Source organism: Notothenia rossii (assembly GCF_949606895.1).
Source record: "Notothenia rossii genome assembly, contig: scaffold_82, whole genome shotgun sequence".
NCBI lineage: Eukaryota > Metazoa > Chordata > Actinopteri > Perciformes > Nototheniidae > Notothenia > Notothenia rossii.
Window position 1 is genome coordinate 23,526 of NW_027640332.1, and position 13,975 is coordinate 37,500.

Below are 13,975 nucleotides of genomic sequence, written 5' to 3' on the forward strand. Positions count from 1 at the left end.
TGCTGGACGTCAGAGACTTCCAGAAGGTTCTGCGAGGCTCTGCCCCCTTCTCATGCTCCACCCCCTTCTCATGCTCCACCCCCCTACGATCAGCTGACCTGCAGAGGACGCCATACCGGGTCAGACTCACACATCAGACCAGAACATAGCGGACAAACACACTGAAAATGATCAAAACAGACCTGGAAGTTTTATAAGAAACGTACAAAGTGTCCCCTTTCTGAGCATAAAGACACAGGAAACAACTACAAACAAAACAAAATGACTACACAGACATGCAATCTGTACATAAATGCCAAAACTAATGAAAAAGGGACGAAAAAAGACTAAAAAATAACCCGAAATGAGGACAAATATCAACTAATACCTGAAAGTATAACAAAGAATAGCACCTCAGATCACCTGTTACTAATTTCTTCATCATTTTTTATCAACCAAATAAATGAGTGTTTTTCCACTGAAGGGAGTTTCTGATCTAACGAGCAGTCCCTGAATGCAGCTAATCAGGAAGCTCTGCTGCAGCTGCCTGTCATCAATGTGAACAGCTGTGAGGAGAGAGAGAGAGAGAGACAGGCAGAGAGACAGGTGAAGGACAGACAGACAGGTGAGAGACAGACAGGCAGAGAGACAGACAGAGAGACAGGTGAGACACAGACAGACAGACAGAGAGACAGGTGAGGGACAGACAGATAGGTGAGAGACAGACAGACAGAGAGACAGACAGGTGAGACACAGACAGACAGGTGAGAGACAGACAGACAGGTGAGAGACAGACAGACAGAGAGACAGAGAGGTGAGAGACAGACAGACAGACAGACAGACAGGTGAGAGACAGGTGAGAGACAGACAGACAGACAGAGAGATAGGTGACAGACAGACAGGTGAGAGACAGAGAGACAGAGAGGTGACAGACAGACAGACAGAAAGACAGGTGACAGACAGAGAGACAGGTGAGAGACAGACAGACAGACAGCATGTACTGCTCCTCAGGTCTGATTTCAGGCTGTGGGCTGCTCTCCTGGGTGAAGACAGACAGGAGGCCGGCCCTCACCAGAACCACCTGCTACTCACAGGTGACCCTGAACGCACCTCTCACCTGAAACCAGAGCCCAGGCTCCTCTGATTGGTCAGCTGAGCAGCTCTGTTGTGATTGGCCAACCAAAAATAAACACGTCTTCAAAATGGTAAAAGTTATTGTGATTGGTCAACCAAAACTAATAATAGACAATAAGACGTTTAAAATTGCATTAAAAAATAAATGAAAATATTTTAAAGGGCTAAACATTTTTTATAAAAAATTTAAAGATTTGGCAAGAGCGTGCAAATAAATGGTAAAAAACGACTAATACATTGCATTAATCGATTAAAAACTCAAAGCCAGTTCATCCAAATAATTTCATAATTGCATTTAATTTGCTAATGGCTGAGCACTTGAAATTGCATTTAACACTAAAAAACAATACAAAATAAAAATCAAGGATAAGAAAACATGCAAACATTTTTTTGCATTTAAATTGTAAAAAAAGGAATTCAGAAACCCTAAAGTAGCATGTCGGTCCTGTGAGTGAAAGTGTGCTAATCCAGATTAACAGCCCCCGCCTGCAGCAGCCGCTTGGTACAACCCGAGGCCTTTAAGCCTCTTTGTGTGCAGCTCCAGGTCTTCACATTAAAACTTGTGGATTTATTTAAAATCCTCTCCTGATGCAGGGTGCTGCGGCGCTGGAGGAGCGCTCGCTCTAATGGACTGAATACTGGACTTGAACTATTCCTAATACTGTCATTTATTCGACTGAACACTGGACCTAAAACTGGACTTTTACTGTCTTTGATCCGATCTAATACTTGACCTTTAGTGGAATTATAATGGAATAATAATGGCCTTCAGAACTTCACATCAAAACGTGTTGCAACCCAAAGACTTTGTGTGCAGAGCGGCTCCAGATCTTCACATTAACACGTTATTGATTACTCGACTTGTTACCGCACTCTATACTGGACTAAAACTGGACTGTTTCTAAACTGGATTCTTCATGGACTTTAAAGCCTGCAGAGCGGCTCCAGATCTTCACCTGTTTTAAACATCTCCTCTCCTGATGCAGGGTTCTGCTGCGCTGGAGGAGTGCTCGGTCCGCTCCACCTCCCCCTCCCTGCTGACGGCAGCCGGGGGGGGGCAGCGGGTTCTGACCCGGCTGGACGAGGGGTCGGGGTGCACCGGACCTGAGAGGGTGCTCAACCTGTGGAGAGAGGAGGGCATCAAGAACAGCCGGGACATCCTGCAGGTCCGTGTTTCATACTGCACTCTGTACTGGAGTCATACTGGACGTTTACTAGACTTAAGAAAGCACTCTGTACTGGAGTTATACTGGACGTTTACTAGACTTAAGAAAGCACTCTGTACTGGATTCATACTGGACGTTTACTAGACTTAAGAAAGACCTCTGTACTGGATTCATACTGGACGTTTACTAGACTTAAGAAAGCACTCTGTACTGGATTCATACTGGACGTTTACTAGACTGAAGAAAGCACTCTGTACTGGATTCATACTGGACGTTTACTAGACTTAAGAAAGCACTCTGTACTGGAGTCATACTGGACGTTTACTAGACTTAAGAAAGCACTCTGTACTGGATTCATACTGGACGTTTACTAGACTTAAGAAAGCACTCTGTACTGGATTCATACTGGACGTTTACTAGACTTAAGAAAGCACTCTGTACTGGAGTTATACTGGACGTTTACTAGACTTAAGAAAGCACTCTGTACTGGATTCATACTGGACGTTTACTAGACTTAAGAAAGCACTCTGTACTGGAGTTATACTGGACGTTTACTAGACTTAAGAAAGCACTCTGTACTGGATTCATACTGGACGTTTACTAGACTTAAGAAAGCACTCTGTACTGGAGTTATACTGGACGTTTACTAGACTTAAGAAAGACCTCTGTACTGGAGTTATACTGGACGTTTACTAGACTTAAGAAAGCACTCTGTACTGGATTCATACTGGACGTTTACTAGACTTAAGAAAGCACTCTGTACTGGAGTTATACTGGACGTTTACTAGACTTAAGAAAGCACTCTGTCCTGGAGTCATACTGGACGTTTACTAGACTTAAGAAAGCACTCTGTACTGGAGTTATACTGGACGTTTACTAGACTTAAGAAAGCACTCTGTCCTGGAGTCATACTGGACGTTTACTAGACTTAAGAAAGCACTCTGTACTGGAGTCATACTGGACGTTTACTAGACTTAAGAAAGCACTCTGTACTGGAGTCATACTGGACGTTTACTAGACTTAAGAAAGCACTCTGTACTGGAGTTATACTGGACGTTTACTAGACTTAAGAAAGCACTCTGTACTGGAGTCATACTGGACGTTTACTAGACTTAAGAAAGCACTCTGTACTGGATTCATACTGGACGTTTACTAGACTTAAGAAAGCACTCTGTACTGGATTCATACTGGACGTTTACTAGACTTAAGAAAGCACTCTGTACTGGATTCATACTGGACGTTTACTAGACTTAAGAAAGCACTCTGTACTGGAGTCATACTGGACGTTTACTAGACTTAAGAAAGCACTCTGTACTGGATTCATACTGGACGTTTACTAGACTTAAGAAAGCACTCTGTACTGGATTCATACTGGACGTTTACTAGACTTAAGAAAGCACTCTGTACTGGATTCATACTGGACGTTTACTAGACTTAAGAAAGCACTCTGTACTGGATTCATACTGGACGTTTACTAGACTTAAGAAAGCACTCTGTACTGGAGTCATACTGGACGTTTACTAGACTTAAGAAAGCACTCTGTACTGGATTCATACTGGACGTTTACTAGACTTAAGAAAGCACTCTGTACTGGAGTTATACTGGACGTTTACTAGACTTAAGAAAGCACTCTGTACTGGAGTTATACTGGACGTTTACTAGACTTAAGAAAGCACTCTGTACTGGATTCATACTGGACGTTTACTAGACTTAAGAAAGCACTCTGTACTGGATTCATACTGGACGTTTACTAGACTTAAGAAAGCACTCTGTACTGGATTCATACTGGACGTTTACTAGACTTAAGAAAGCACTCTGTACTGGAGTTATACTGGACGTTTACTAGACTTAAGAAAGCACTCTGTACTGGAGTTATACTGGACGTTTACTAGACTTAAGAAAGCACTCTGTACTGGAGTCATACTGGACGTTTACTAGACTTAAGAAAGCACTCTGTACTGGATTCATACTGGACGTTTACTAGACTTAAGAAAGCACTCTGTACTGGAGTTATACTGGACGTTTACTAGACTTAAGAAAGCACTCTGTACTGGAGTCATACTGGACGTTTACTAGACTTAAGAAAGCACTCTGTACTGGAGTCATACTGGACGTTTACTAGACTTAAGAAAGCACTCTGTACTGGATTCATACTGGACGTTTACTAGACTTAAGAAAGCACTCTGTACTGGAGTCATACTGGACGTTTACTAGACTTAAGAAAGCCCTCTGTACTGGATTCATACTGGACGTTTACTAGACTTAAGAAAGCACTCTGTACTGGAGTCATACTGGACGTTTACTAGACTTAAGAAAGCACTCTGTACTGGATTCATACTGGACGTTTACTAGACTTAAGAAAGCACTCTGTACTGGAGTCATACTGGACGTTTACTAGACTTAAGAAAGCACTCTGTACTGGAGTCATACTGGACGTTTACTAGACTTAAGAAAGCACTCTGTACTGGATTCATACTGGACGTTTACTAGACTTAAGAAAGCACTCTGTACTGGAGTTATACTGGACGTTTACTAGACTTAAGAAAGCACTCTGTACTGGATTCATACTGGACGTTTACTAGACTTAAGAAAGCACTCTGTACTGGAGTTATACTGGACGTTTACTAGACTTAAGAAAGCACTCTGTACTGGATTCATACTGGACGTTTACTAGACTTAAGAAAGCCCTCTGTACTGGAGTCATACTGGACGTTTACTAGACTTAAGAAAGCACTCTGTACTGGATTCATACTGGACGTTTACTAGACTTAAGAAAGACCTCTGTACTGGATTCATACTGGACGTTTACTAGACTTAAGAAAGCACTCTGTACTGGATTCATACTGGACGTTTACTAGACTTAAGAAAGCACTCTGTACTGGATTCATACTGGACGTTTACTAGACTTAAGAAAGCACTCTGTACTGGAGTTATACTGGACGTTTACTAGACTTAAGAAAGCACTCTGTACTGGATTCATACTGGACGTTTACTAGACTTAAGAAAGCACTCTGTACTGGAGTTATACTGGACGTTTACTAGACTTAAGAAAGCACTCTGTACTGGATTCATACTGGACGTTTACTAGACTTAAGAAAGCACTCTGTACTGGATTCATACTGGACGTTTACTAGACTTAAGAAAGCACTCTGTACTGGAGTTATACTGGACGTTTACTAGACTTAAGAAAGACCTCTGTACTGGATTCATACTGGACGTTTACTAGACTTAAGAAAGCACTCTGTACTGGAGTTATACTGGACGTTTACTAGACTTAAGAAAGCACTCTGTACTGGATTCATACTGGACGTTTACTAGACTTAAGAAAGCACTCTGTACTGGAGTTATACTGGACGTTTACTAGACTTAAGAAAGCACTCTGTCCTGGATTCATACTGGACGTTTACTAGACTTAAGAAAGCACTCTGTACTGGAGTCATACTGGACGTTTACTAGACTTAAGAAAGCACTCTGTACTGGATTCATACTGGACGTTTACTAGACTTAAGAAAGCACTCTGTACTGGAGTTATACTGGACGTTTACTAGACTTAAGAAAGCACTCTGTACTGGATTCATACTGGACGTTTACTAGACTTAAGAAAGCACTCTGTACTGGAGTTATACTGGACGTTTACTAGACTTAAGAAAGCACTCTGTACTGGAGTCATACTGGACGTTTACTAGACTTAAGAAAGCACTCTGTACTGGAGTCATACTGGACGTTTACTAGACTTAAGAAAGCACTCTGTACTGGATTCATACTGGACGTTTACTAGACTTAAGAAAGCACTCTGTACTGGAGTCATACTGGACGTTTACTAGACTTAAGAAAGCACTCTGTACTGGATTCATACTGGACGTTTACTAGACTTAAGAAAGCACTCTGTACTGGATTCATACTGGACGTTTACTAGACTTAAGAAAGCACTCTGTACTGGATTCATACTGGACGTTTACTAGACTTAAGAAAGCACTCTGTACTGGATTCATACTGGACGTTTACTAGACTTAAGAAAGCACTCTGTACTGGAGTCATACTGGACGTTTACTAGACTTAAGAAAGCACTCTGTACTGGATTCATACTGGACGTTTACTAGACTTAAGAAAGCACTCTGTACTGGATTCATACTGGACGTTTACTAGACTTAAGAAAGCACTCTGTACTGGATTCATACTGGACGTTTACTAGACTTAAGAAAGCACTCTGTACTGGATTCATACTGGACGTTTACTAGACTTAAGAAAGCCCTCTGTACTGGATTCATACTGGACGTTTACTAGACTTAAGAAAGCCCTCTGTACTGGATTCATACTGGACGTTTACTAGACTTAAGAAAGCCCTCTGTACTGGATTCATACTGGACGTTTACTAGACTTAAGAAAGCACTCTGTACTGGATTCATACTGGACGTTTACTAGACTTAAGAAAGCACTCTGTACTGGATTCATACTAAAGTTACATCTGTCTTTTATTCTACTTAATACTGGTCTTTAACTGGATTTATAACTGGACTTTAACTCGACCTAATACTGTCTGTAACCATCTTTTACTACAGTTAGTTCTGGACCATAGCTAAAGTCATTATGATGGCCTGTTCTAGCCTTATGGTGTGAGAGCAGGGGGTTCTGGGTGATGCAGCAGTCTGGAGGCTCCTCAGTGAAAGTGAATTATGATCTCTGTGTTTCCTCCAGACGCTGGACTTCTCCCTGGAGGAGCGCCTCTCTCTGGTGGATCTCACTCTGGCTCTGGACAACGAGCTGCTGGTCAGCGGGAACGGGATCCACCAGGCGGCGCTCATCTCCTACAAGAACGAGATCCAGCACCTGCAGTACGTTCCTATATTCAGCACATGTTACTCCAATCCCCGGTTCTTTAATGGTTACTTTATTTTACCTGCAATGGCCCAGAATTTCAAAAAAGTCAGAATACTGCAAAAAGTTTTTTGGTGGTCTCATGGATAGTGAGGTGGGCTGATGATCCAAAGGTTGCGAGTTCAAATCCCGCCTGGAACACCACCACTAGTGTGCCCTTGAGCAAGGCACTCAGTTACTCCAGGGAGAGTGTCCCTGTAATTGGTCATTGTAAGTCGCTTTGGAATAAGGCGTTTGCTAAATGCCTGAATTGGAAATTGAAATATATTTTTGGGAGAATAAATCCCACAGATCCTGAACTCCGGTGTGTCTCCGAACTCCATGAACTCGCATGTATTTTCTTATTTGAGGGGACAAATAGAATCAAATTTTGTGGGAAACACGGTTTGGCAGTGAAAAACGTTCTGGAAACACGATTATTAAACATTTTGCTGCAGAATCCTCAGAAGTACTCAATAAGTGCTTCTCCCTCAGGGTGCAGGTGGAGCAGGCCTGCAGGCAGAGGGACAAGATGAAGGCTGACCTGGAGCAGGCGGAGCAGAGGAACCTGCAGCTGGTGGGGGAGGTGGACGAGAGGCACGCCTGCATGGAGACCCTCAACCACAGCCGTATCAGGTACATATTACCTGTAGAAAGACCCCCAACTCACCTGTATATAAACCCCCAACTCACCTGTATATAGACCCTCAACTCACCTGTATATAGACCCTCAACTCACCTGTATATAGACCCTCAACTCACCTGTATATAGACCCTCAACTCACCTGTATATAGACCCTCAACTCACCTGTATATAGACCCTCAACTCACCTGTAGAAAGACCCCCAACTCACCTGTATATAGACCCTCAACTCACCTGTATATAGACCCTCAACTCACCTGTATATAGACCCTCAACTCACCTGTATATAGACCCTCAACTCACCTGTATATAGACCCTCAACTCACCTGTATATAGACCCTCAACTCACCTGTATATAGACCCTCAACTCACCTGTATATAGACCCTCAACTCACCTGTATATAGACCCTCAACTCACCTGTATATAGACCCTCAACTCACCTGTATATAGACCCTCAACTCACCTGTATATAGACCCTCAACTCACCTGTAGAAAGAACCCCAACTCACCTGTATATAGACCCTCAACTCACCTGTATATAGACCCTCAACTCACCTGTATATAGACCCTCAACTCACCTGTATATAGACCCTCAACTCACCTGTAGAAAGACCCCCAACTCACCTGTATATAGACCCTCAACTCACCTGTAGAAAGACCCCCAACTCACCTGTATATAGACCCTCAACTCACCTGTATATAGACCCCCAACTCACCTGTATATAGACCCTCAACTCACCTGTATATAGACCCTCAACTCACCTGTATATAGACCCTCAACTCACCTGTATATAGACCCCCAACTCACCTGTATATAGACCCTCAACTCACCTGTATATAGACCCCCAACTCACCTGTATATAGACCCTCAACTCACCTGTATATAGACCCTCAACTCACCTGTATATAGACCCCCAACTCACCTGTATATAGACCCTCAACTCACCTGTAGAAAGACCCTCAACTCACCTGTATATAGACCCCCAACTCACCTGTATATAGACCCCCAACTCACCTGTATATAGACCCTCAACTCACCTGTAGAAAGACCCTCAACTCACCTGTATATAGACCCCCAACTCACCTGTATATAGACCCCCAACTCACCTGTATATAGACCCTCAACTCACCTGTATATAGACCCCCAACTCACCTGTATATAGACCCCCAACTCACCTGTATATAGACCCTCAACTCACCTGTATATAGACCCCCAACTCACCTGTATATAGACCCTCAACTCACCTGTATATAGACCCTCAACTCACCTGTATATAGACCCTCAACTCACCTGTATATAGACCCCCAACTCACCTGTATATAGACCCTCAACTCACCTGTATATAGACCCTCAACTCACCTGTATATAGACCCTCAACACACCTGTATATAGACCCTCAACTCACCTGTATATAGACCCCCAACTCACCTGTATATAGACCCTCAACTCACCTGTATATAGACCCTCAACTCACCTGTATATAGACCCCCAACTCACCTGTATATAGACCCCCAACTCACCTGTATATAGACCCTCAACTCACCTGTATATAGACCCTCAACTCACCTGTATATAGACCCTCAACTCACCTGTATATAGACCCTCAACTCACCTGTATATAGACCCCCAACTCACCTGTATATAGACCCTCAACTCACCTGTAGAAAGACCCTCAACTCACCTGTATATAGACCCCCAACTCACCTGTATATAGACCCTCAACTCACCTGTAGAAAGACCCTCAACTCACCTGTATATAGACCCCCAACTCACCTGTATATAGACCCTCAACTCACCTGTATATAGACCCTCAACTCACCTGTATATAGACCCTCAACTCACCTGTATATAGACCCTCAACTCACCTGTATATAGACCCTCAACTCACCTGTATATAGACCCTCAACTCACCTGTAGAAAGACCCCCAACTCACCTGTATATAGACCCTCAACTCACCTTTTATATAGACCCTCAACTCACCTGTATATAGACCCTCAACTCACCTGTATATAGACCCCCAACTCACCTGTATATAGACCCCCAACTCACCTGTATATAGACCCTCAACTCACCTGTATATAGACCCTCAACTCACCTGTATATAGACCCTCAACTCACCTGTATATAGACCCTCAACTCACCTGTATATAGACCCTCAACTCACCTGTATATAGACCCTCAACTCACCTGTATATACACCCTCAACTCACCTGTATATAGACCCCCAACTCACCTGTATATAGACCCTCAACTCACCTGTATATAGACCCTCAACTCACCTGTATATAGACCCTCAACTCACCTGTATATAGACCCTCAACTCACCTGTATATAGACCCTCAACTCACCTGTATATAGACCCTCAACTCACCTGTAGAAAGACCCTCAACTCACCTGTATATAGACCCCCAACTCACCTGTATATAGACCCTCAACTCACCTGTATATAGACCCTCAACTCACCTGTATATAGACCCTCAACTCACCTGTATATAGACCCTCAACTCACCTGTATATAGACCCTCAACTCACCTGTATATAGACCCCCAACTCACCTGTATATAGACCCTCAACTCACCTGTATATAGACCCTCAACTCACCTGTATATAGACCCCCAACTCACCTGTAGAAAGACCCCCAACTCACCTGTATATAGACCCTCAACTCACCTGTATATAGACCCTCAACTCACCTGTATATAGACCCTCAACTCACCTGTATATAGACCCTCAACTCACCTGTAGAAAGACCCTCAACTCACCTGTATATAGACCCTCAACTCACCTGTAGAAAGACCCTCAACTCACCTGTATATAGACCCCCAACTCACCTGTATATAGACCCTCAACTCACCTGTATATAGACCCTCAACTCACCTGTATATAGACCCTCAGCTCACCTGTATATAGACCCTCAACTCACCTGTATATAGACCCCCAACTCACCTGTATATAGACCCTCAGCTCACCTGTATATAGACCCTCAACTCACCTGTATATAGACCCCCAACTCACCTGTATATAGACCCTCAACTCACCTGTATATAGACCCTCAACTCACCTGTATATAGACCCCCAACTCACCTGTATATAGACCCTCAACTCACCTGTAGAAAGACCCTCAACTCACCTGTATATAGACCCCCAACTCACCTGTATATAGACCCTCAACTCACCTGTAGAAAGACCCTCAACTCACCTGTATATAGACCCCCAACTCACCTGTATATAGACCCTCAACTCACCTGTATATAGACCCTCAACTCACCTGTATATAGACCCTCAACTCACCTGTATATAGACCCTCAACTCACCTGTATATAGACCCCCAACTCACCTGTATATAGACCCTCAACTCACCTGTATATAGACCCTCAACTCACCTGTAGATAGACCCCCAACTCACCTGTATATAGACCCTCAACTCACCTGTATATAGACCCCCAACTCACCTGTATATAGACCCTCAACTCACCTGTAGAAAGACCCTCAACTCACCTGTATATAGACCCCCAACTCACCTGTATATAGACCCTCAACTCACCTGTATATAGACCCCCAACTCACCTGTATATAGACCCTCAACTCACCTGTATATAGACCCTCAACTCACCTGTATATAGACCCTCAACTCACCTGTATATAGACCCTCAACTCACCTGTAGAAAGACCCCCAACTCACCTGTATATAGACCCTCAACTCACCTGTATATAGACCCTCAACTCACCTGTAGAAAGACCCCCAACTCACCTGTATATAGACCCTCAACTCACCTGTATATAGACCCTCAACTCACCTGTAGAAAGACCCCCAACTCACCTGTATATAGACCCTCAACTCACCTGTATATAGACCCTCAACTCACCTGTAGAAAGACCCTCAACTCACCTGTATATAGACCCTCAACTCACCTGTAGAAAGACCCTCAACTCACCTGTATATAGACCCCCAACCACAGTCCATCAGGTAAATAACACATTTATTTTTCAATTTTTAATCATTTTTATGAGACTTAATTCTGGACATTATACGGGACATCATGAAGACCAGCGGTTTTCAAAGTGTGGGGGCGCCAGAGAGCTTCAGGGGGGGCGCAGCGTGAGAAAAAAAGAAGGAGACACAGTGAAATCTAGCTGGTTAACTTCAGCTAACTTCATGCGAGCGGCAGCATGGATCGATTTGTCAGACCCAAGCAGACTGAAGGAATGAGGTGCGGTCTGCAATGACAGAGCAGAGCCTGTCAGTGGGGCTGCACTCAGCACTAAAGCTTTGATCTTAATCAGTGTGTGAGGCGTGTTGCTGAACAAGATGGTAATCGCCGCATTCAGCTGTAATAGGCAACTTGATGCTCTGCTCACGGATGACTCGATGAGCAAACTGTTAAGATGATGACCGTACGTGTGTAAATATATTTTTTCTTTGTGGGGGTCTGCCCCCAAAAATTGTTTTGAAGTCCTGAGAAAGTCAAATAAGACGGTGTGTAAAACTACACTGCCCAGCCAACAGGAAGTAACCACTCTGATTTAACTAGGCTAGCAGGTAAGGGCTTTCCACTGGATCATAATACCCCTGCATTATAGCAACACCAACAACAATACTAATAATAATAGCAATAATAATAATTGGGAGGGGGGGCGCGGCTGTTCTTATGTTCTCTGAGGGGAGGCTCACCTTCCCACACTTTGAAAAGCCCTGATGTAGACTTTATGCTGGACATTTAACAAACTGCGCTGTGATTGGCAGGGAGCTGCAGCAGGACTTCAGGGAGCGTGTGCAGTGCGTTCGCAGCGAGGCGGAGCAGGAGAACGAGGCGCTGCTGGAGAAGGGCGAGCGAGAGAGAGCATATCTGCAGCAGGAACTGAGGCTGCTGCGAGAGAAAGAACTGCAGCTGGAGGAGGAGCTGAGCAGCACCTCACAGGTCACACACACACACACACACAGACACACACACACACACACACACACACACACACACACACACACACACACACACACTTTCCCCTTTACAGGGGTGTGAAGAAGTGTGTGTGTTGTTGTAAAGTGTGTGTCAGAATTTCCAAAAAGTCAGAAATCTGAAAAATTCTGAATTTCAGAAAAAAATTGAAATCTGAAGAAAAGTCCAAAATTCAAAAAGTAATAAATCTGAAGAAAAGTAAGAAGTTATGTGTGTGTGTGTGTGTGTGTGTGTGTGTGTGTGTGTGTGTGTGTGTGTGTGTGTGTGTGTGTGTGTGTGTGTGTGTGTGTGTGTGTGTGTGTGTGTGTGTGTGTGTGTGTGTGTGTGTGTGTGTGTGTGTGTGTGTGTGTGTGTGTGTGTGTGTGTGTGTGTGTGTGTGTGTGTGTGTGTGTGTGTGTGTGTGTGTGTGTGTGTGTGTGTGTAGGAGAGCCGTCGCCTGGAGGAGGACCTGAGAGCAGTGCAGATGAAACTGAGTGAAGCAGAGAGCTCCGTGAACAAACTGCAGAGAGACCTGGACCAGCTGCTGCACCTCAAGGTACTGTTCCTGTAGTGTGTGTGTTCTGTAGGTTTCAGTGCATGTCAATGGTCTGCAGAGGCTCAAATCCCTGGGTTCCTCCAACACACACACACACACACACACACACACACACACACACACACACACACAGGTGTAAGGTAACTGGTCTCAGTGCAGCTGATATATTATTGATGGAGGTTTCCTCTGACTTCCTTCTGTCTCCTCTCTGCCGCTGACGATGACTTCTGATCGCTGACTGTCTGTCGCTTTAAAACAATAATGTTTTTTCTTACTTTGATTGACAGTTTCTTTAAACCAATGACGTGTTGGTTCTGATTCACAGTTTGGCAGTTTGGATCCGGCGGCCGCTGGTCTGAGCCACGAGGAGAGATTCTCTCAGATCGTCAAAGACTACGAGCTGCAGCTCCGGGTGAGAGACAGAGATCTTTTATTTTAATTCATATTAAAGGGGTTCTGATACCACTTCACAATATTTTAGAAAAATGAAATAAACTTCAAGAACTCTAATGAGGAATTGTTAAGTTTGTGTAGTTAGTTTCAGAGTTAGAGTTAAATAAAAACAACTAAGAGCGATTTCATCTCAGTTTAAATTCCACACACTTGTCTTTCAGCTTTAAAACACATCTCAGTGTATTACGGTGAGCAAAGTCAGGATTTTGAGAAAAAAGTCAGATTTTTTACAAAAAAGTCAGATTTTTTACAA

General features: G+C 43.6%; 1 protein-coding gene across 1 annotated transcript in view; it reads left to right on the plus strand.

Moving 5' to 3' along the window:
- The first annotated feature begins 901 nt into the window (after positions 1-901).
- Positions 902-13,975, plus strand: part of ninl (ninein-like) — a 27,597-nt gene continuing 14,523 nt past the window's right edge. The window contains exons 1-7 of the mRNA XM_079694915.1: positions 902-1,073; positions 2,100-2,279; positions 6,975-7,111; positions 7,629-7,769; positions 12,524-12,698; positions 13,159-13,269; positions 13,595-13,681. Coding sequence (XP_079551041.1) covers positions 975-1,073; positions 2,100-2,279; positions 6,975-7,111; positions 7,629-7,769; positions 12,524-12,698; positions 13,159-13,269; positions 13,595-13,681 — 930 coding nt within the window. The 5' untranslated portion in view covers positions 902-974. The remainder of the gene's footprint in view (positions 1,074-2,099; positions 2,280-6,974; positions 7,112-7,628; positions 7,770-12,523; positions 12,699-13,158; positions 13,270-13,594; positions 13,682-13,975) is intronic.